Source organism: Hypomesus nipponensis, chromosome 14, assembly GCF_054491055.1.
Source record: "Hypomesus nipponensis isolate SF chromosome 14, ASM5449105v1, whole genome shotgun sequence".
Lineage (NCBI taxonomy): Eukaryota > Metazoa > Chordata > Actinopteri > Osmeriformes > Osmeridae > Hypomesus > Hypomesus nipponensis.
In genome coordinates this window covers 20,486,439-20,511,473 of record NC_140374.1, presented here as the reverse complement: position 1 = coordinate 20,511,473, position 25,035 = coordinate 20,486,439, and the positions used below count along the sequence as shown (strand labels likewise).

Genomic DNA, 25,035 nt, shown 5'->3' with positions numbered 1-25,035 from the left:
ACGATTAGGGGTAATTAATAAAGTCTCTGGATTAATTAATGGGGGATGATTAAAGGGAAACTGTGCTTAATTAAGAATTTGACAGTACAAGACTTAGAATGATCCATATCCGGTGTGTGTGATTGTGTGTGTTCGTGTGTGTGTGTGTGTGTGAGGGTGTGTGTACAGTAGGAAGACAGTTGCAGGTTCTTCAAAGACGTAAGCTGTGCCTCCACCTCTGATACTCTCTGTCCTCAGTGTCCTCTTCCCCAGGACCGCTCTGGCCCGGCCCGGTTTGGCACAGCTCAGGAAAGGTATTGACAGTTATGACAGCTCAGTGATTACTTAGTCAGCTGCAGGGCTGGGACCTGCCGCCTGTCAGGTGGAGGGATGGAGGATGACTGCGCAGAGGCAGAGAGGCAGGGAGGATGGAGGGAGGGAGGGAGGGAGGGAGGGAAGGAGGGAGGGAGGGAGGGAGGGAGGGAGGGAGGGAGGGAGGGAGGGAGGGAGGGAGGGAGGGAGGGAGGGAGGGAGGGAGGGAGGGAGGGAGGGAGGGAGGGAGGGAGGGAGGGAGGGAGGGAGGGAGTTTTAAGGACGGATAAAAGGGGCACGAGGAGGGGAGGACCTTGACCTGGGCGGAAGGAGAGAAAAAGAAACAGGAGGAGTATAATAGAACAGGATATCAAAGACTGGCTAGGGTGAGTCGAAGGGCGAGGCCTTTCCACAGACAGTAGAGCAGTACTGGAACATGGGTACCTGTACACAACCCCACACACACAGTCACACGGTGGGCAAAGCAGCTCCCTGGCAGGAACCAACAGGTAGGAGCAGCTGTCGCGGTGCCTGTGATCTCCCGGATTGGACAGGACATCACCACGACACGTGTAACCCAAGGAGGCCTGAGCTGGGATTATGGGGCCCTAAATCCTTAGAGGGGACAGAGAGAGAGGCGAGAGAGAGAGCGAGGGAGGAGAGAGAAATAAATAAAGAGAGGGAAAGAGAGAATGAGAGAGACAGGAGAGAGAGACTGAGAGAGGAAAGAGAAATGCAACTGAAAATAGAGAGGGGGAGGAGAGAGAGGCTGGAGAGAGAGAGAGAGACAAACATGGAGATGGAAGCTACAACAGGCTACCCTGGTAGCAGGCGAAAGCATGGCTAGAAAGAGGGAGGGAGGGAGGGAGGGAGGGAGGGAGGGAGGGAGGGAGGGAGGGAGGGAGGGAGGGAGGGAGGGAGGGAGGGAGGGAGGGAGGGAGGGAGGGAGGGAGGGAGGGAGGGAGGGAGGGAGGGAGGGAGGGAGGGAGAGCTTTGACAGACATGTCTCAGCCAAGCTGACATCTCCGTCAATAGCCCCAGGACGGCCCTGCTGATTGACAGCTAGCAGGTGGCGCCTGAATGGAGTTGTCAGGCCCGCTGTCAGTCAAACGCCGGTCGCCGTGGCTACAAGGCCCCGGCTGCACAGCTGCCCAAGGTGATCTGCTGGTGAGCACACGGAATGTTGGCAAAGGGGGCGGAGCTGACCGGATCAGGGTTAAATTCCCCTCCGGGGCCTGTGCGGTGCAGGAGACAGCTGTGCAGTGTTCCCTGCTGCATGGGCAGGTCTCCTGTGTTCCTGTGAGGCTGGCGTCACCTCCACATTGGTGCAGAGAGCCAGGCCGTCGTGGAGGTGACGCCAGCCAGACAGAGAGCACCACCATGGCCTCCATGTCTGTACAGCAGCACCAACCAGAGGGGGACAGGGCTGGCCTACCTACCGCATGGTCAGACGGTTCAAATAATCAATATCCTGGGTGTTGATGGAGAGAATTTCGACCTCCTCGACATGAGACACTGAAGCACAGCGTGGGCTCTCTGAGGGACGGGGCTCTCTGAGGGGCGGGGCTCTCTGAGGGGCGGGGGGCTATCTGAGGGGCGCGGCTCTCTAAGGGGTGGGGCTCTCTGAGGGACGGGGCTATCTAAGGGGCGGGGATCTCTGAGGGGTGGGGCTCTCTGAGGGGCGGGGATCTCTGAGGGGCGGGGCTCTCTGAGGGGCGGGGCTATCTGAGGGGCGGGGCTCTCTAAGGGGCGGGGCTCTCTGAGGGACGGGGCTCTCTGAGGGGTGGGGCTCTCTGAGGGGCGCGGCTCTCTGAGGGGCGGGGCTATCTGAGGGGCGCGGCTCTCTGAGGGGCGGGGCTCCCCTGTGCAGAAGCGCGTCTTCAGCTGAGCCCGAGGCACAGCAGAGCAGGTAATGGTGATGACGTGTGAGCGTGTCGCGTCCCTGCGGTGGAATACTGAACACATGCAAGTCCCTCCGCAGGACATCTGCTGCCTCTTATCTGGACTGCTGCCCTGCTTCCAGACCAGGAGACCAGGAGGTGGATTCTGTGTGTGTGTGTGTGTGTGTGTGTGTGTGTGTTACGGGTGAGAGAACAGAACAGCAGCAGGGGAGCGGTATCAGATCTTATCTCCATGTTTCAGAGGCGCTCCTATGAACGACACCACCGCTCTGTATCTCCGATCACATCACATGACAACACCCTTTATTATCCACAGATTGCTTTTTTTGGATTTGCAACATAAATAGCTTTTTCTGGTAAACATTGGAATGTACACAGACGGGCTTAGAGCTCATTCTCTGGCGTTCTCACTCACCCTTACATAAAAATAAAAAAAACTCAGCCAACTTGTCATTGCCCAGCACTAGCCAAGAAGCTAAAAGATATTCATATTTGTTCTGTTTTATCGTTCCCACGACAACTTCAAGTCCCGCACAGCGACGTCATGACGATGTCTCTGCCCGGTGCGGGGGTTTCTCCCAGCATGCCGTGCGGCAGGCCCCTGTGAGGGGGCGGGAGGGGGGCCGCTGCGTGGGGGTGGCGGTCAGGACACGGGCTGCTGGGGAAAGGGCCTGGGTGGGCAGCCAGGAGGTGGGTCTTCAGGGGTCCCCTCTGGAAGGAGCTGTAGGGACAGTACTGGCACTGGAACGGCTTCCCTCCTGAAAGACAAAATCAGAATCAGGACACATTATTATTCATACTGAATCTACTTAAATAATTCATTATGAACTCAAATATATAATGTTACCAGTTCAAAACACGCCTGAAGTTGTTAACAATCCATTATGCTAATGAAAACCTCTTCACTGACAAAGACATCAGCACATGTTAAGGGATATTACAGAGGCTGCTGTTTCATGTGTAACTGTACTGGGCTGTCGTGAATGACTCGAATTCCATGAAAAACCAACTAGCCAGCTAGCCATGAGGATATCAGGACTCATTTCCTGCACACACACACACACACACACGCACACACACACACACCCACCCACACACACACGATGATGGTGGTGAGTGTTAGCCTCCAGGAATGACAGACGTTGGCAGCTGGCTGCTCTGAGGCATGAGGTTAGCTTCCTGTCTGATCTACTCACTCTGGAACTTTCTCATGACTTACACACACACATACACACACACACACACACACACACACACATGCTCTTAACACTGCTATTCAGATGTGCGAGGCTGAAGTGTGTATTCAGCTGACTAATGTGTGTCCTCTGCATCCAGCAGGTTATTACACACCAGCAGATGGAGCATTACCTTTTAGTACACGCCCCCTCTGTGGGCCAGCTCACCGCCACTAAAACCTCTTTATGTTCATGTGAGAGGCTAGTCACATTCATCCAGCAGGACCTCAGATAAGGAGGTAGGGTAGAGGAGGAGGAGGAGGGGAGGAGGGGAGGAGGGGAGGAGGGGAAGAGGGGAGGAGGAGGAGGAGGAGGAGGGGGAGGAGGGGAGGAGAGGAGGAGGGGAGGAGGGGAGGGGGAGGAGGGGAGGAGGAGAAGGAGGAGAAGGAGGAGGAGGAGGGGAGGAGGAGGAGGAGGGGAGGAGAAGGAGGAGAAGGAGGAGGGGGAGGAGGGGGAAAAGAGGATTAAGAACGTAAGGAGAGAGGAGGAGTGCGGGGGAGAAGGGAAGGAGGAGATGAGGACGGGTAAGAGAGGTGAAAAGGTTGAGGCTGGAGAATGTTTTTTGAGGAAGTGATGTCACACAGCATCAGCAAATAATGGTTTTCACTGTAATCATAAGTCAAAGAGAGTATTTAGACTCGGATAGGCCACAGCAGGAGATGCAGAACCGACAGTATAGACTGTATGTTTATTCTGTACTCCAGAACAAAGGAGGACTTTAATGTCGGACCACATACATCTTCATATCAATGCATGTGTGTGTGTGTGTATTTGAGAGGGAGGGAGGGAGAAAGAGAGAGAAAGACATAGAGGGAGGGAGAAAGATAGAAAGAGATAAATGGTTTCTTTATTGTCTTTTTCCAAGGATATTAAGTTTCCACCGCCTGTGCAGAGCGCCATATCAACACATTGATAACACACACATAAGACACACACACATAACAACACACACATAACACACACACATAACAACACACACATGACAACACACACATAACATATCATGTCAAAAATAGTAAATGGAGCCATAAATAGAGTTAGAGTAAGAGAGAGCTTTTCCGTGAGAGATCAGTGACGTGTAACAGAGACCAAAGGAACAGGGTCTCAGGACCACATGAGGAGGACATTTCCTCTCCAACACAACGTCAAGTCATCCTTCTCACTGTAGTCCAACACAGCCGAATACATCTCTCCATCCACAGCGCTTGGCTTATCGCCTTCCTCTGTAGTCCTCCCCTTTCCTCTCTGTAGCATCCCTCCCTCCCCCCTCTTTCCCTCCCTCCCTCCCTCCCTCCCTCCCTCCCTCCCTCCCTCCCTCCCTCCCTCCCTCCCTCCCCCCTCCCTCCCTCCCCTCCCTCCCTCCCCCCCTCCCTCCCTCCCTCCCTCCCTCCCTCCCTCCCTCCCTCCCTCCCCTCCCTCCCTCCCTCCCTCCCCTCCCTCCCTCCCTCCCCCCCCCTCCATCCCTCCCTCCCTCCCCCCTCCCTCCCCCCCCCCCTCCACTCCCCTCCCCTCCCCCCCCTCCATCCCCCCCTCCCCTCCCCTCCCTCTCCCTCCCTCCCTCCCCCCCCCCCCCTCCCTCCCTCCCTCCCCCTCCCTCCCCTCTGGAGGAGAGGTGAGGTCCAAGGGAGGGCACCCTCCAAATAAGTTCCATTAATCACTGGCCAGAGTCTAATGTAACTAATATTTTACAATTAGAGAAGACAGGGCCGGGCCCAGGGCCATCCATCTCCTCTGTACATTATCATTCATTCATAGGCTACACACAGCCTGGGCCTTGCCAACAGACACCACACGCATGGACACACACACACACGCACCACACACACACACACACACACGCATGGACACACACACACACGCACCACACACACACACGCGCATGGACACACACACACACGCACCACACACACACACACACACACACACACACACACCACACACACCACACACACGCACACACACACACACACCACACACACCACACACACACACACACACCACACACACCACACACACCACACACCACACACACACACACACCACACACACCACACACACACACACACACCACACACACCACACGCTCTCATAGAGAAACAGACACGTGGACTAGACTAAATACACATGCTCGCATACGCACAGATACACACTCACACTCAGACACACACACACTTACCAGGAAACAAGTGTGTGTGTGTGTGTGTGTCTGACCATGCAGACATCCCAGGAACATGTGGGATTAAGCAGATGTGTTTGCAGGCGGTTATGAAATACAGCACGTTTTGGCGTGTGCGTGCGCGCACCTAAATCTGAGTGTTTACACACCGAGTTTACGCGTTTGTGGGGGCGTGAGTGTGTACGTGTGCGTGTGTGTGGGAGTGTGTGTGTGAGTGTGTGTGTCGCAGGCTGAAATAATGACCATGATGACAGTGTGGGGTCTGAGAGGCTAGGGGAGCTGAATGGTGACTGATGACACCGTGCTGAGGTCTGATGGCATGGCGACAGTGAGTGATGACTGCATACCCTCCCCTGCGCTCCACCCCTCATTATCTCTATGGGGAGACCAAGACACAAAAGCAGGCTCGCTCTGCCCTCTCCCTGCCCTCAAACCACATCTGCTCTCACACACTGCCACCACCACGTCCCTCGTTCTCACCTCTCCGTCTCTCCATCCATCTCCATCTATGGGGATCTCTCCCTCTCCCTCTCCCTCTCCCTCTCCCTCTCCCTCTCTCTCTTCTCCCCTCTCTCTCCCTCTCTCCCCCTCCGCCAGCCCCTCTGTGGAGGGTATAGAACGCTCGCACAATGAGATAATGACCCGCCCCTCCCTCGCAGATCAGTCCCTTTCTCTCTTTTTTCTTTCTCCTCCTGTCTTTCTGTCTCAATCCATTCTTTATCGATCTTCTACATATTCGCTTGTTCTCAGGAGGCTGAGATGTCTAACGTGATGTGTGCCATGTGTGGACAGGATGTCTGCGTAGCCTCACACACACACACACACACACACACACAACCAGACCGGTCACCCACTGCACCAAGCTGACTGTGGACATCCACTGACCTCTCCCACAAACTCTACCTGCCTCGTGCCCTTCTTGCCTACATTCCCTGAGCTCCTTCTTAGCTTTAAGAGGAAATGTCTGGGTCTGTCATTGCATGTCATAATTAGCATGCCTCACATGGGAAATGTTGTCATGTCAACTGATAAAAACAGAGCAACGCCTCAGTATTGAAGTGGGTTATGTGGCCATCTAGTGGCAGAGTCTGGGCAGTGCAGTGTGGGCCGGCTATAACCAGGGGGGAGGAGCTCTGGGAGTATAATGAGCATGCAGGCAGGTTCAACCGCAGGTCGCCATCTGGCCAATTACCACTGCTGGCAAACCAGAGCCGACCTGGGCTGTCACCACACACACACATCACACACACACATCACACACACACATCATACACACACACACACATCACACACACACACACACACACATCAGTCCTCGTCAGGCATGCACAGAGATCTGTCACCCCGCAACTGGACCACAACAGACCACACAGCATGAGGAGGAGAGATGGAGAGGAGAGGGGAGGAGGAGGGGAGGGGAGGGGGAGGAGGGGGAGGGAGGGGAGGAGGGGGTGGGAGGGAGGGAGGGAGGGAGGGAGGGAGGGAGGGAGGGAGGGAGGGAGGGAGGGAGGGAGGGAGGGAGGGAGGGAGGGAGGGAGGGAGGGAGGGAGGGGAGGGAGGGAGGGGAGGGGAGGGGAGGGGGAGGGGAGGGGAGGGGAGGGGAGGGGAGGGGAGGGGAGGGGAGAGCAGAGCAGAGCAGAGCAGAGCAGAGCAGAGCAGAGCAGAGCAGAGCAGAGCAGAGCAGAGCAGAGCAGAGCAGAGAAGACAGGAGGGGAGAGGAGGGGAGTGGAGGGGAGGGGAGGGGAGGGGAGGGGAGGGGAGAAGAAAGGAGGCCCATCCTTGACGATGCCACCTGGTCAGTTTGGCAGACAGAGTGGGAGGGTGATGACTGGTGTGTGTGTGTGTGTGAGTGCGATGAGAGACACACACTGGACCACCTGTTAGTCCACAGTTAGAGGACACTCACTGCTGCACACAATGTCAGGCTGACAGATGCGCCTCCAGTGACTGATCGGAAACACAACGTCAAGGAGATTCCAGGAGCTAAGGACAGTGTTTAACCTGTATCCACCATCTATCTCTCACTGTCAGTACACAGCTAGCAGCGTCTGAAGTGCATTCTCAATGGAGGCTGGACTGAATTTATGACATAGGAAGCCAAGAACTAAAAAAGAAGACTGATGACTAAAAATCGATTAATTTAACAACCGTTCAATTGATGTAACCGTTTTCATTTTGTAGTTCAAACCAAATTCAAACATTTCAGCCACTAGTAAAGGTTAAAGTTGCTTCACTTCATCAGAGAACAAGAATAGTGGTAGTTTGATGGTGTTAGATTGACCATAGTCTGTCTATCTGTTGAACAGCTATGAGGTCCTTCAAAACAAAGTGCTGTTGAAAAAGTTCTCTCCCCCCCCCCCCCGCGCGCGACCCTGTCAGGTCACGACAAACTGGAGAAGGGAACAGATGTTCTGACAGCATCTCTCCGTCTGGTGGGTCTGTGTGTGAGAGCGCTCATGGCGAAAATGTATCCTGTTACTGTTAAGACATGCACACAAGCCCACCCCAGCTGGCTGCTGTCTTCCACTTCTTGCATCTCCAACCTGCAGGCCGACAAGCCGAGGAGCAGGGGAGCAGGTAGAGAGGTGTAACGGTGGGCAGGCAGCCACTGGGATAGGCAGGGAGGGAGGGAGGGAGGGAGGGAGGGAGGGAGGGAGGAAGGGAGGGAGGGAGGGAGGGAGGGGAGGGAGGGAGGGAGGGAGGGAGGGAGGGAGGGAGGGAGGGAGGGAGGGAGGGAGGGAGGGAGGGAGGGAGGGAGGGAGGGAGGGAGGGAGGGAGGGAGGGAGGGAGGGAGGGAGGGAGGGAGGATAGAGGAAGACAGGCAGGCAAGAAATTACAAAAGATCTAAGCATTTCCATCTCATGGACCCTGTTACTGTTACTGGGTGATCTGCTTAGCTTCCCTGGAAGATTCAGCCCTCTGAAGTGGAGAGTTGACCACACTTCCTCCCTCGAGATACTCAGTGCCCTGTCAAGACTCACCAACTCCCATTAAAGCACCACAAGCAGCACTTATCATCCCTGGCACACTGGAGCCTAAATGAGCGCTTATCCCCCCCACCTCTGTCTCCTACTCTCAACTCTCCTCTAGATCCAACATCATCAGTTTTCAGAAGGGGTGAATATGCCTACAGGTGCAGGTATGATCTGTATTTGTCCAACTAGGTGGCACTGTTCTCTTTAGAATACACTGGGATGTAAACTGTGACTTCTGTGAGGAAACTGAGAGGATCCACTGGATGGTTCTGACCTGTGAGTAGAAGGAGCACGTCTCCTCATCACAGCAGCATGCTAAACACCCTGGGAACACACTGACGACTTCTGTCTGATCGCTCCATACCTTCTCTGTCATCTCCTCCTCCTCTTCCTCCTCCCCGTCCTCCTCTTCTTCCTCCTCCTCCTCCTCCTCCTCCTCCTCCTCCGTGCAGGCTGGCTGTGTAGCCATTGGAGACACAGTGGCTGGTGGAACCTGGAAGAGCGGAGGACAGCCAGCAGGTTCTTGTGGAGCTGTTGCTGGTTGTGGTGGGGAGGGGCCAGCTCTGTCCCTTGCAACCCAGGAGAAGAGAAGGGAGGCTGGGCCGATGCCCGGCCCCAGCGACCCTGCTCCTCCTGGGGACCCTGGGAGCGATCGTTGGCCGGCAGCTCCCTCTGGCCCAGGTCACTGATCTTCACGGCCCCCCAGGGGAGAACCTCTCCGGCTTCTCTTTTGGTGTCTCCTCCGTCGGATGCAGTCTCTCCATCGTGATCTGGGAGGATGTGGTCGTCACTGTATGCTTCCATCCTGGGGGGGCTGTCATGGTCACACCCAGACCCTACCCGCAGAGCCTCGGCCTGGGCCTGGGGCGGGGGCTGTGTGGGGACCTCCAAGGGAGCTCCAGGGTAGCCCTGTGGCCGGACGGAGCTGGAGGGGGGACTGCTGGACGGCTGGGTCAGGGGGCTGGGCCCCCTTGTCCGGGGACCGATCCAGCTGGGACCCCTCCCAGTCTGGTCGGAGTGAGAGGTCCAGGGGCTCCTGTTGCCCCGCCCTGCCTGGAACGGAGGGAGGAGCAGAGACAGCGCCCAGACCCACATCCCCCTCACTCACCTCAGCCTGTCTGTCACTGAGCATCGAGTCTGGCTGGACCCTGCTGGAGTCAGAGGTTTCCACGTCCGTGTACAGACCAGTATCCGGGCTTTGGTGCCCGGGCCTGAGACTGGGACTGGGGGCTCTGGGCTTGGTGCTGGGGGGTCTGGCCCTGGGAGGGCTCGGTCTGGGGCTTTGGTCCCCAGGTTTGGGCTTAGCGCCGGGGATGTGTAAGGCCCTGCTCTCCAGCCAGGGGGGCTGGTAGCTGAAGGGGGCTGGCTGTGTGCTGGGGTAGTCACTAGGGTAGTCCGTGGGGAAAGGAAGGAGTCCTGTAGGCCTGCTCACCTGGAACAACCGACACAACAGAACAAAACTGTCATATACTGACTGGACAAACTGGAATTACAATATTTGTACATCATTGTACAAAGCGATACATCCTTATTAGTCCATTCAAACATGCCTGCCTTATTTTTGCAGGAACGTTCCGGTCGTTTTACAGGACCACTATGAACAGATTCTGATCCCGGAGAAGCATCCTGACTGAAAGCAGCATTTGAAGGCAATAATGTAGAGTGTATGGATATGAAACATGAACATGATGTATGTTCAGGGCACAGACACAGGGCTGAGTTGAAGGATTGCCCTGCAGTAAATCATGCTTGTAATCAGCTCTCAGCACCAGATATTCATCATGTCTCAAAATGGATGATACCATATGCAATAAATACATTCAAAGATGCTAACAACTAACAGCTATTTCTTCCTATAGTAATTACCACACAGCTGTCTGAGAGAGAGTAGGGAGGGTGGGAGAGAGGGAGGCATGAGGGGATGGAGAGAGGGAGAGAGAGAGAGAGAGGGGAGAGAGAGAGAGAGAGAGAGAGAGAGGGAGAGAGAGAGAGAGAGAGAGAGAGAGAGAGAGAGAGAGAGAGAGAGAGAGAGAGAGAGAGAGAGAGAGAGAGAAGAGAGAGAGAGAGAGAGAGAGAGAGAGAGAGGGAGGCAGGCAGGCAGGAAGGCTAATGTTGCAAACAGAGAACCCCATTCCATCACAACAAGTAACTGTGTTTCTAGTCAAAGTAATATTCCTGCCAAATATTTTGTAATTACTATGCAGTTTAATCTATTTTCAGTTTTGTACTGTAAATATTATTTCGCGGAGAACATGAATCAAGAAAGGCCGACCGTGTTGAAAGAGCGAGAGAGAGGATATGTTTGACTTCCAGTGGATTTAGTTACGGGGTTACAAGGTTACTCCGACATGATTTACCACTGCTATTTAGAGATGCAGAAGGACTACTAAAGTAATCGTATCTCATCTTAAACTTGTCCTTTCACATGAAGGAGGCTGTTGCCGTGATCCTCAGTGTGTCTTGGCAGCCTGTTGGGTTAGAGACCGAGGCAGCGATGGTGAGACCCTTGTCCTGCCTTCCCTCCCACCAGCCCAGCTGTCTTCCTGCCATTCCAATTACAGTAAAAGTCATCTGACGCCATTAAGTCACAAATATTGGCAGTTTATTGCCCACCTCTCTCCTGGCATTTGAAGGTCAGGCCGTACATTACACAGTGTTTTTTAAGAATGCGTCTGGGATGGAGAGATAAACCAGGAGCCATTAATTTAATTCTATGCATATTGATGCTTTATTGTTCTTCTTTAATGGACTAATATCTGACTTACCACCATGATTCATTCCCCACGGTGAAATATCCATTTCATACAGCTGAGTTGTGACCCTGAGCTAACGTCTCATAGGTGGAGATCTATGTAATGATCTAGAGCTGGCTCCTTCCTCATGTCAAATGATGGTTAAAGGTGCAGTGCAGTAAAACAGTTGAATCCCAAAAAAAAAACGAATATGATGCCTAGACAAAATGTAGGACACAAAAAGATATTGCCAAAGAGGACAACCCAATTAAAGTACAAGAAACACAGTAGTGACATGGAAAATAAATGACTTCGAATCAGCTTCCTGATTGTGTGTGTGTGTGTGTGTGTTTATGGGCGTGCGAAGGGAAGAAGCCTTCCCCAAACCCCAGTCCAGTAGCTCACAGATGATGCTGTTCACTAACGGCAGCACCGTGTGTCATTCTCCATCTCTGTCACTTGGTGGTTTGGAGCACAGTGACACTGCTGGCAAGACTGAGATGTCAAAAACAGAGACCATGGACCTCAATGTTCCTGTCTGTCCTTCCATTCTGCTTGTTCACTCAAGAGCTGCAGACAATACTGGAGATTTTTCTCTTTCTCTCTCTCTCTCTCTCTCTCTCTCTCTCTCTCTCTCTCTCTCTCTCTCTCTCTCTCTCTCGTTCTTTGGACGGAAGCCATGTTTGTGATTGCCTGGTTCATGCTAACTTAATCAGTTTAAGATTTACTTACACTGCTGAGGTTTGCATTATGTGAGGGAGTAATTTTAGCACTCAGATTTATCAACCAAACTCCAATTAGTGTATCATTACCGACCCAGCCTGTCTTTCTCTCTCCTCTCTCTCCCTCTCTCTTTCTTTCTCACATGACATAGAAGAAATAAGGAGATGACGCATATGATTTATTTTCACCGACTGAAAATGTAAAAAAAAAAAAAGAGAGAAGGAGAGAGAAAGAGAGAAGGAGAGAGAGAGAGAGAGAGAAAGAGAGATGTTAGGAGTACTGAGTCAAACCCTGAAGCTGGCTGGAAGAGGAGTGATTCATTTCATATGGAAATAGTCTCCAGATTACTGTAACAGCCATGTATCACCCTCAGTATATTCAATGACCGAATGTGTAGCGTTCACAGAGAGGCCTAGTCATGTTACACAATCACACACGGCACTCGTCAAACATCATGCAGCATATAGCACCTAATATAACCAAGCCTTTGGAACACATAGCTACATGTCTGAATGCTGGCAGGGTTTGGTAACAGCTGAAACACTGAGAGAGAGAGAGAGAGAGAGAGAGAGAGAGAGAGAGAGAGAGAGAGAGAGAGAGAGAGAGAGAGAGAGAGAGAGAGAGAGAGAGAGAGAGAGAGAGAGAGAGAGAGAGAGAGAGAGAGAGAGAGAGTAACACATCCTAGAGTGGTGAGAGAAAGAGGGGCACCAGATGTTCTTTGATGTTTATAATAGCATATATTATTAATATTAATTAGACCACATAGTCAATGACGCATTTGGGACGTTTCCAAGTCAATTAAGCCAAATGGCATTCAGGAGACAGTGGAACAATATTTCAAGGCAGGTGTTCAGAACTCCCTGGGTAAATCTCTTTATCAGCAGCTAGAAAAACAAGCATTCTGAGCTTAATGTGAGCCTCATATCTGCAATAATAATTAAAAAGAGGATTAGGAAGCAGGAGGAAGAGAAGAAGACCAACAGGTAATCCAGTTAACACTAAATCACCCGCTTTAGACTACGATACACACAGGCCAAGCTTGGGTTTTCAACAACGCATCCACAGATTAACTGAACACACACACACACACACTTTCTCTCTCTCTCTCGATGCTGGCTTCACGATGAGGCTATCAGTCGTCCTGTAGACGCGGCTGAAGCAGCCCCAATGTCGCTCGGACGGTTCTCTTCCCCGCTACATTTAATCCAACCAGCCTGCTGTGTTAGCCCCCGTTCGCACACTCGTTCTGCTCTGGCGTCGCGCTCCCTGACAGAGCGGACGGTTTGAGGAGAGAGAGATCCAGGCCATCGTGACATCGTTCCACAGAGCTGTTCACTGACCTCAGGGTCAAAGAGTGTGAATTTGACTAATGAATAACTGTCAGGCCGGCTCTGCAACGCCTGTGTCTGGAATTCAGATGGGGATGGTCTGATGTAGGACCGAGGCCTGTGGCACATTTAAAACCAGTCATTATTCATATCTAAGATTATAATTACAGATACAGTTAAATGCTAAACCAGTCTCATTAAGATTTTAGGAGTAGCCTTCTGAACACTAGATGTCTATTGATGCTGACAGACCATAACCTAACATGTTTAGAGGTTTAAATCTTGAAGCCAGGCCGGGGTTTCATTACAAGGAAGTGTCTGTAACTTTAACAACTCGGATTTAGACTGTGTTCACCAACCGCGCAGAAAACATCAATACTACTACCATGGCTACAGCACTCAGAATATGAATCATCTCTAATTCTGGCCTAATCAATGTTCCTCTGGCTGAACATCTGGTCGTGATGATGAAGTCTCTCTTTCTCTACCCCCCCTCCTCCCCCTCCTCCTTCCTCCCACCCTCCCCCAGCTTCCGTCCTCACCTCTCTCCTAGAGCCCCCCCCCACACACACACACACACACCCTCAGTAAGACCGTCAAGACCGACTTCATCGGTTACCAGGCCCCGGAATACACCTCCCTCCTTAAAGCCCTCATCAAGTGGTGCATGTTCTCCATATGTGAAGGATTTACCTATCTGTCCTACAGCAGACCTGGGTGCTGAGCTGGGGCCAGCAGACTGTGATTGTGTTAATTAATCTGTCATTGTGAGCAGAGGGAGCAGCTGCAGAGGTCTCTGGGATATATTGTCAGAGCTAAACAATGCAGCGCTAAACCCCTGAGAGAGTCTACCATTACACAGAGCACAGGAGAGGAGGAGAGGAGGAGAGGAGAGGAGAGGAGGAGAGGAGGAGAGGAGAGAAGATGAGAGGAGGAGAGAGGAGGACAGAGGGGGAAAGAGGAGAGGAGAGGAGAGGAGAGGAGGAGAGAGGAGGAGAGAGGAGGAGAGAGGGAGAGAGGAGAAGAGAGGAGGAGAAGAAAGGAGAAGAGAAGAGGAGAGCTGGATCTATCATTGACTGATGCGCTGACGTCTGACCTTTCAAATGAATTAGTTTCCATGCTTAATATTGACTGAAATTAGAGTCTGCTCCAGAGGATGGCATTCAGGAACTAGACACTTTTAAGCCAGCTCTCACGAACACACAGTACTAGACGGCCCGAGGAGAGGCCGCGCAGAAGAGAGGCAGAGCAGAGAGAACATGGATCAAAGCTGCTTGATGTTCTGTAAAGACATAGAGGAGGATTGCCTCTTAAGTTGCTGCTATTTTCATGTAAATATGTAGCTAGCAGTGTACGAGGACAATATGAAAACAAAACACGTAATGAGATTAGACCCGATCCACTTATCTTTGCTCTGCGGCCATCATCTGGGTGGTTGTTCAGATCCCTGAATTGCGTCAGATACAGTGAGGTCTGAAAGCCTCATAGCTATAATGTATTCACTGTATTCACTGTATTCACTGTATTCACTGTATTCACTGTATTCACTGTATTCACTGTATTCACGTGAAAAATGCAGAGAGATGTTTCAGAGACCCAGCAGTACATTTATGTCCCGGTTAGACTAGTAACTTTGCAACTTTACTGCCTTTGGTATATATTTATATATTTAGACCAATTGAGAGGATATCCTGGGTTTTTAATGAGGTCACAAATGAACAACCTCAAGAACAGCCGTGCAATTCTAGTTCGTTAACTAAGCTAGAGATGCAGAATTATATTTAAAAAATGATTTAATAAGAAACTATGTTGAGACAGTCCTTTACTTAAAATGTGTTCATTAAGCCAAAGGCTTGTTTTCATTCCCCCCCTCCACCGCCCCCCCCCTCCCCGGAGTCTCAGGTGAATGTGTTGTGTAGAAGAGGGAACATAGCAAGTTTACACTCCAACCCATCAATAACAACAATGTGTATATGCTGCACATGAATAGCGACTAGACCACATCTACCTGTCCCAAGTTTCAAATACGTTAGAAATACATGTTCGTTATCAAGGACTGCCACGACAAAACAGGTGCACATTTACCGGGCGCCAAGTCAAGTCATGTACATCACTGGAGGGAAACACAAGACTATCAATAAAGCTACCAGGTGGTATATCAAATCATAAAAATCACTGGGTGGTATGTATCAAATCATTAAAAACAGCAGATGGCATGCATTACCATTCCTGTGCCCCGTAGCCGCAGGGTGGAATGTGACAGAGTAGAGAGGGGTGTAATTATCTCTCCAGCGTTCCACATGATGCCATTAAAGAAGATAAGAAGAGTAAGACCTGGGATTCTATCAGTTGTGTTTCTAGAGATATGATATCCTGCTGACCCTTGACCTGACTCCTGAATGAGGAAGGCACTGAGGAGAGGCGCGGTTTCCATCTCCGAGGTGACAATCGTTTTATTCTACGTTCTGTTCTTCTATGTTCTTCACTGTTCTGCTCTTTACTCTCGGTTGTTCCATTGTTCTGTTCTTCTCTATTGTGTCGTACTCAGCTCCGTTCTCTAACATTCATGTTATACCCCTAAGAGGAACATGAGAGGACATCTGGGTATACAGAGACGATATCTACGTTTGGGTGTTTTACCTGAGGCTGACAGGGAGGGCTGGGGGCGTTCCAGCGGGGCACGGCCAGCCTGGGATCGGCTTGTCCCTGTCTGGATCTCTGGTGCGCCATGGCTGGGGCCTGGAGAAGCAGGCCTTCCTGTGGGGTGAGGGTCTGGATCACGGACACACACTCTCCTCTCATTCACACACACACTGTTCAACTGTTCATCCACCGGCACACGCTTCTGAGGCGGGTAGCAATGGTGCGGGTCGGCAGGAGTGTACATCTGCTCCAGGGACAGTCCCCGTGCCATGATCTGCCAGCCGGAGTATCTGGGATTAGCATTATGACCGTCTCTGTCACAGTCAGCAGCTTGGAGAAGGTCCATACCTCCGGAGCTCAGGAGAGGGGAAGAAGGCAGCCCAGCAAGGAGTCCTGTCCCTTTGCAAGAATCCTCCGACCTTCCCCCTCCACCAGGCCTGTTCCCTGGGCAAGCATCCTCCCCAGCATGTCCTTGACCTTCAGCTCCACCTCGGCAGAGGAGAAGCTGTGATGGTAGTCAGGCTGTCCAGCTCTCTCAGTGGACAGGAACCTCCTGTGGAGACTGGAGATGTACTGGGAGTACAGGTTAGCTTGGGGGTCCTGGGCTACGCTGCTAAAGCTAACCGCTACATCCGCCACACCTGGGGGCCTGCTGCTTTTGGCAGCCAACTTGTTGAGGTGAACCTTCATGTGGTTCTTGAGAAACCATGGCTCCTTGAAGCGTCTTCCGCAGATCTGACAGCAGTGCTCAAACGAGTCCTTGTGTTTCCTCATGTGGCCTTTGAGGAACCACGCCTGGCTGAAGGTCTGCCCGCAGACCTCGCAGGGGAACTCCCCCCCAGGCCTCCCAGGCCGGCCGCCCCCCGCCGCGGGCCTCCCTCCCTGGGCGTCCTCGGCTGAGATGTGGGCCGTCTCCACGTGGCCGATGAGCTGGTCCTCGTGGGAGGCGGCGTAGTCGCACAGGGTGCACTTGTAGGGCTTGTGGAGGATCCTGATGTGGCGCTCCAACTCCTGCTGCTTCCGGAACTTTCCCTTACAGAAGGAGCAGCGGAAGCCTGAGGGCGGGGGCAGGGGGGAGGGCTCCTCCTGGACAGGGGCCATCTTGGGGGAGGGGGAGGGCTGTAGGGGGGCGTCCAAGGGGCCTGAGGGGGACTGAGAGAGCTGGGGGGCAGTCAGAGGGGCAGACTGGGCCGGTTGTGTCTGGAGTACGTGGGGCGGGAGACTGCCTCTGATCTGTTTGTCCCTCAGGATGGCTCTCTCCTCCAGCTCGTGAAGCAGACGGTTCTCTTCTCTGATTCGACCCCGGCCCTTACCCAGAAGGCCCTGCTTGTGTGTGCGCAAGTGGATCTTCAAGTTCCCTTTCTGGGCGGCCCGGTGGTCGCAGTACGGACACTTGAACGGTTTCTCGCCGGTGTGCGTGCGCATGTGCAGTGACAGGATGCTGTTGAAACGGAAGCGCTTGCCGCACAGCGGGCATGGATACTTCCTGTTCTTGCGGGTATCTTCTTCCGTACTGGACGCCTGGGCTGGGATGCCCGGGGGGTTTTGAGCCCGCAGGAAGGACGGGAGGTCAACTCTCCCGTTCATACTATTCAGAACCCTAGGGTCCAGGAGCTGATTGGCTAGGAGTGCCATCCGGGCCCTGATTGGGTCGGGAAGGGAGGGCTGTGACAGCTCTCGTCCAGTAGGATCAACCTTGCGGTCTGGTGATTGCTACAGCACAGTGGCCAGGGGTGGATGGACGTCCCTTGGGTAGGTAAGATGAGGGGCTCAGCCCTGACTGGTGGATTTACAGATGACTTGAAGCTGGAGCTCCCATTCCACTGAGGGTACACCTGCACAGCAAATGGAGCCCTCCAACCTAGATACATAACAAGAGAAAAAAAACGAGCGCCAGAATTATTTTCCACCTTCTGAACAGTAACATTGCCGACTTCAGGTTACACACAAAGCACATTGTTTCAGAAGCATGAGTGAGTCTATGTAGGACACTGGTCCGTGTCAGTGGGTGAGGAATGTCCCAGACAAGCTACTAGCAGACAGATGTGTTGTCGTTGTTTTAATAAACAATCAGCAAGGCGGCAAAGAACCTCAAATAGGTCACCAGACACAGCGGAATAAAGGTGTCTCGTCTTCCTGTTTGAACTGTACCTGTGGTTTTGTCTTATTGTTGGAGGCTGCAGAAATGCTGATTGAGCCTAACCTCAAAGTCTTCCTCTCCATGCAGCCATATCGTGTTCACGAAAAGGTGTGGTGGATATCTTGGCTGCTGATCTCTTTTCAGACTACTCTCACAGCACAAACAGCACATCGAATCGGCAGCGTCAGTGTTTCGTTTCCTAATTCAGATTCAAGTCTCCCTCGATCCTATGGTTGTTACATCTCACTGCAGCCCAGATGAAGCTTCCGGGTGACCTCATGTGGCTTCTGTCATTATCGGTCAGTGGTTGACAAAAGAGACACAACAGGAAAACGTTAAGATATGAATTGCTTGTGGTTGAGAGGAAAGTAGTTCTATTTTCTCTCAGTGTCTCTTTGACTCGCAACACCAGTCCCAGAGGGAGGAGAGGAGAGGGGGAGAAAGAGAGAGAGAGAGAGATACAGAGAGAGAGAGAGAGAGAGAGAGAGAGAGAGAGAGAGAGAGAGAGAGAGAGAGAGAGAGAGAGAGAGAGAGAGAGGATCCCATTGCAGGCCTTCTGCAGGGATCTCCTGGGCGGCGTTTGTCAGGACATGAACTGGACATGACATCTCCCCACACAGACCCAGAGCCAGCCAATCACAATCACACATCGGGTCCCTCGTCCAATCTAGTTGTCAGGGGTTTACAGGTCTGGGATGTGTTATACAGCGAGCTATTCATCGGTGACAGGAGAGAGAAGGGGTGTTCTGATGATCTACACGTGATTACATGGCTCTCTGCCGCGATCAGGTGTTACAGCAACAATATGCATATTAGATGCTTGCTAGAGGGGAGGGGAGGGGAGGGGAGGTGGATCATTATCTGAAGCACTGTTTCCCTCCACACTGGGTTTGACAGAAGACCTTCATGGTTTCCTCAGACCAGTCAGAGAACATGGTTGTCCGGTAACGTTCCTCTCTAGCGGAGAAGAATTCCACCTCAGTTAGCTGAGCGTGCAGATGTTTTTAATAAGTATCAGCCAGTTTTCTTACTCCACCACAATCTACATACCATTGAACCTGACCTACTCTATAAGTAAATATTGTTTTACATGAAAGAAGATACAGCAATTAGTCTGCCCTCAGCAACTGGATAGCCCAGATTCTTTGTTGTAGACTCAAACCAAGTATCAGATTTCACAATATTTCCATGTCTTATCCCAGCCATTCCCTTTTTCCACTTTGCGGCCCACTTGCATAGCTCAAATATTTTTGCCTAGCTAGCTACTTTTACTGTGTGAGTTAGATAAACCTTCCTTTTGTAATTGTCGATGTAATGTGCAATTTTAACCCCTTTTCCTGCTTGAAGGACATAGACTCCTATGAATATCGTTGATTTCATTTGTCATTTTGGTAAGGCAACCCAGGCTCTTGTAACAAAACAGAATTTTGTGTTCGAGAACTAACGTAACTGCTTGCTACCAGACGTTGTTGACCTGGTTATGCAATATGTGGAAGTGATGCATGCACACTGGATTGTGGAAATTATTGACAAATAAAAATAAATTCTAAAGAGCCCATGTAACCTGCACACGCTGAAGCACTCCAACACGCTATATGCTACACCTGCACCACCCCAGACTGCTTTGATGTGACCCAGGAAGTGAAAACAAGTCGCCCCGTCCAACATCGATAGGGTGACAGTTACCTTAGACGTTTTTTCAGAAACTCTTCTCGAAAAAATGTTCAACTTTTCAAAACTTTTTATTCTAATCTTCTTTTTTAAAACCTTTTTATTAACCTTTTGAAAAGAAACTTTCTGAAATATGTTTTAATTGGTTTGGCGGCCCACCTGTAGTACCCTAGTGGACCACTAGTGGGCGTAGACCCGCTGTCTTCACCTCTGCAGGCTCCTACCACCAACCCACCTACCACCTACCCACCTACCACCTACCCACCTACCCACCCAATTAACTACCATCCACCAGCTACACACCCAATCAACTAACTACCATCCACCAGCTACACACCCACCCAACTAACTACCATCCGCCAGCTACACACCTACCACCCACCCAACTAACGACCATCCACCAGCTACACACCTACCTACCTACCCACCCCCCTGCCTACCTACCTACCTACCCAACCATCACCCTGGGACTTGGGCAGAACCTCTTTGGTGGGTGGGATGTGGGTCTGAGGTCAGTGCTAACTGAGAACACACACACTCACACACACTCACACTCACACATACACACACACACATATAGCTGTGACAGCTGGAGTAATGTAGTCCTATAGGAGCTTCTTTGTGGGCCCTAAAAAGGCCTGACTGAGACAGAACACCCTAACCTGGCCCATTCATTACAGGAGAACCAGGGAGCTGAGAAAGTGCTCCAACAGCACTGATAAACAAGCTGCTCCCTGTATCGCCAGAGGACACGGAGAGAACAACACACTCTACACATGTTATTGTTGGTGCAGTAAATCCATGCCACTCTTCTTTGAACCACTATCTGCATTTGAAACGACAACACACACATTACACACACACACACACACACTACATATACAACCACATTACACACACACACACACACAACATCCACACACACTTTGCACCCACAGAAATCGCATACACGAACAGACTGATATTAATCACTAATGTGTAAACAGTTGCTCTTGTTTGCACAGTCCACCTGTTCATTTTGGACACATGCAAAGCTCTGAGGTACTGAGGGGTGGGACATGCATTAAAGGAGGAAAGGGGGGAGGGGGAGAGGAGGGAAGAAGGGAATGTGTTCTGTGAATTTCAATTTAGGCTTGATTTAGCACACACAGCCCAAAAGGCGCCATCCTCTATTGCACAGAGTAGTAAGAGTAGTAAGACCAGCCAGGTACGTGGAAGCGACATCAAACTGCAAGCTGTTCTCATGTCGAGGTAAAGTACACGCCACCTTAATACCATCTTCAACACAGGAGATCGAAGAGTGAACCAAGGCATCTGCTAGATAAGTCCCATCTTCAACATAGGAGATCTGTTGTGAACTTAAGACCACAGCATCATGGAAGGAAGGAAGAGACACTTGTCTATATTCAGATGGATGAAACATTCATCTCTGGAAGTGACAGAGACACCAAAGACTAATTTGTCCATCTGATGGTATATCTGTCTACAGTGTCTCAATTCAGACCCCTCTTATGGATACTTGCTCTTTTCTGGAGATGGCAACCTTCGCCATTAGACTACAGGGGTACGGCCATAATTAGAAAATGACTTCCTTTGCAATCCTGGCTAAGTAGTTTACACACTGTAATTACAGGGACAAAATCATCTTTCCATCATTTCACTGATTGAGCTCATCAACCCAGTAGGATCCCTATTGTGTGTATGTGCATGTGTGCGTCACCTTGTGTGTGTGTGTGTGTTTGTGTGTGTTTGTTTGTGTGTGCGTCAACTTGTGTGTGTGTGTGTGTGTTTGTTTGTGTGTGCGTCAACTTGTGTGTGTGTGTTTGTTTGTGTGTGCGTCACTTTGTGTGTGTGTGTGTGTATGTGTTTGTTTGTGTGTGCGTCACCTTGTGTGTGTGTGTGTGTTTGTGTGTGCGTCAACTTGTGTGTGTGTGTGCAAGCGTTGTTGTTCTCAGGAAACATCTGGGCTACGGAATTAGTGTTGAGTGTAGCAAACATTACAGCAGGCAGCCGTGCCATGCTCTTTCCACCCTGCTGTGAACAGCCTTTAAAGACTGAAGCCATTGTAATGGACGTCATTAGATGATGACTCTTGTTTGCGCGGAGGCATTAATTACCACTTAGCACCGCTATCTTTAAGATACACATGCTTCTGTGCAGTACAGTACAGAGCTTGGTTATTAAGAATACAGTGTAAGGCAATTGTTGACATTGGTTTTTCAGGATTAACAGTTTCTTCTCGCCTCAGATGCTGTGAAAATAAATGAAGGGAATTTTTTTTTCAAAAGGACTATTTCACCCTAAATGTCACCCTATTTCAGGGTGTCTATTTCAAAAGACACAACAGACATGTCACATCTTGACCTGGGGACATTTTAACCATCCAAAGGATCCAATTCGTCCACGGCACGCCAACGACAATCAACATACATGTGACAATTAACATACATGAGAAGTGTGAGCCCAAGGTGAAGTGGTTTCACCCGACCCGGTGTGTTCTCTGTCACTCTACGTGTCTGTCCCAGCCTGGCAGCTGGTAGCCGAGTGGAGCACTAATCACTCTCTCCTGATTACGCCGATGACTGGATGATGCTCTTAAATAATCAACCCTGCCACCATGGAAGAAAAAAAATGCAAAATAATGATCATCATCTGCCTAAGTACAGCAGCTGCATCCTGCTGTAATTAGAGCAGGAGCTGGGCTGCGTCTCTGGCATCACTTAGAGCATCCTCTTATTGGAGATAAAGCTAATTGGTAGAGAGGTGGGGAGGCAGGGCGTCCTAGGACTCATTACAGAGCACACGCCCTAGTGTTTACAGTAGTCTGGAGGCCCTACAGCTCAGGTACGGTGGCTCAACAGAGGAGAGAGAGGGAGAGGGACAGGGAGACAGGGAGATGGGAGAGAGTTAGGGAGGAGGAGGGAGAGAAGGAGAGGGAGAGACTGACAGAGACGGATAAAGGGGGAGGAAGAGAGAAAGATTGTGATAGACTTCCCAGTAGCATGCCCCTGTGGTTCTTCTGATCCCACTCCTCCCCCTCTCCAGCATCACCCTTACAGACACAATTAACATTTTCATCATAACAATTCCCTGCCTCCGATAGCCCAATGTAATTTGTTTTCCATCTCTGTTCATTAATCATTGTTTAAATCGGTGAGCCATCTCCTCTTTGCCATCTGCACTCAGTTGTGGCGCTGATATGACACCTCTCCTCTTAATGGGAGCTGACAGCCACGAGCAGGGCCAAATAGCTGCCTGCTTGGGAACCACTTCTACCATCTAACATCCTGCCTGTCTGCATGCCTCCGTGTCTGCCTCAACGCTTCCCTGCCTCCCAGCCTGGGTTCCTGCCTGCCCCCTTACCTGCCTCCCTGTCTCTCTGCCTGCCTGCCCCAGTGGAGCCTAATTCAACTCATTGGCAAACGACCCATATACCCAACAGTCGGGTGCATAACACATCATTCAACCCTTTTAAAGGATGGCAAAAATGTAAAGTAGAACCATGATATTGGTATTCTTAGAAAGAAAAAGTCATTTGAACCAACCGAGGGATTTGATAAATTCCTGGCAGGAGTTTGATCTCCTGTAGTTAAATTAGTGCACTGCTACAGTTCCAACAATCAGCTTTTGTTTTCCTGGAATTGGGAGCAGGATTATTAATTATTCACTGCTTGGTGTTCTTGTATGAGCGAGATGTGCTTTTCAGTCTATTGCCTCATAGTTCAAAGACTTAAGGCCATGGTACTCAGGCAATTTCGTAAGACAACATGGCTGTGTAACGTGTTAGTTACCCAGAGTCAGACTTTTACTGAGCGAGAGCACGGTCGGTGTCCAGAATGGTCTGGAAGGTTGTCTGGTTCTGAACCTCAGTCTGGGACTGCGCTGGTCCCTTGATTTGTTGCTGCGTTCATCGGACTCGTCGGGCCCCACATGAACACATCTCTTTACATAGGTGGCTTAAGCCTGTGGAACAGCTGAGACATTTGGGAGAAAATCCGACTCATGGTGGCAAGAGAGGGTGCCAGAAGGTTACTCTGACTGACTCATTTGAGCACAGATTATAGTTATTCAAATCACGTGTTCTGTGTTCAAACAAGTAAGACTGGGAGAGGGAACGTATTTGTATGAGAAACTTTGTGTCCTAGCCCTGTGAATACACACACACACACACAATATAAGTTGTCTACTTCTCTCATTATGATGGTAGGAGGGTAGACAAGTTCAAGGTAATTGTAACATAACCACATATCAGCATAATAGCCAGGTGCCTCTCATCCAACAGGGACTTTACTCAGTAAAGGTATGGCTCTGCATCACACATGGCACTCAGTTCCCTGGAACCCCACACTCATCTGGAACTTCCCTTTGTCTTCCTACTCTGATAAGGAGCCTTAGCGAATGGCGTCTGCATTTGGAGGGTGGAATAGCTCATCTTGATTGATGGTGCAGGCTGTCACCCACCTGCTCCTGCTTCTCCTGTCCCATCTGAGAAGAGGAGCAGGAGGGAGGAGGAGAGTGAAGAGGAGGGAGGAAGAGGGAGGAGGAGGAGAGTGAAAAGGAGAGGAGGGAGGAAGAGAAGAGTGAAAAGGAGAGGGGAGCAGGAGGGAGGAGGAGAGTGAAGAGGAGGGAGGAAGAGGGAGGAGGAGGAGAGTGAAAAGGAGAGGAGGGAGGAAGAGGGAGGAGGAGGAGAGTGAAGCGGAGAGGGGAGCAGGAGGGAGGAGGAGAAGAGAAGAGAGAGGTGCAGGAGAGGGGAGCAGGACCGAGGAGGAGGAGAGAGAAGAGGAGAGAGGGGTAGAAGAGGGGAGCAGGAGAGAGAAAGAGGAGAGAATGGCAGAAGAGAATGAGGAGGAGGAGGAGAGGAGGAGGAGGAGAGGGGTGCAGGAGAGAGGAGTAGGAGAGAGGAAGAAAGAAGATGAGGAGAGGGTAGCAGGAGATGAAACAGGGGTTGGCAAGACTAGTCAGAGAGAGGATCTGGCGAGGGTAGCGACGCAAGGGTCTGGAGAGGTATAACAGATGGGGCATCATCGCTTCAAAGGAGAGCATTTGGAGTCAGAAGGGGTGTGTGTGTTGTGTGTGTTTGTGTGGGTGTTTGTGGGGGGAATCAATATAGCTACCAGCTACCAATCTCTATCCAGGTGAAGAGAGCCGGAAAGATATGTGGTTCATGTCACACATAATATACTCCTTCCACCTGTTTCATCTTTTATAAAATATTAAATT

At 51.0% G+C, this 25,035-nt stretch overlaps 1 protein-coding gene across 1 annotated transcript; it reads right to left on the bottom strand.

Annotated features, from left to right (window-relative positions):
• Positions 1-2,714: 2,714 nt before the first annotated feature.
• On the bottom strand, positions 2,715-24,300 carry LOC146259099 (uncharacterized). Its single transcript, XM_084671887.1, is given in 8 exon segments — positions 2,715-2,950; positions 7,510-7,550; positions 9,072-9,631; positions 9,687-10,010; positions 16,002-16,118; positions 16,195-16,376; positions 16,379-17,717; positions 24,277-24,300. Coding segments are annotated over 8 exon segments (2,823 nt in total).
• Positions 24,301-25,035: the final 735 nt, after the last annotated feature.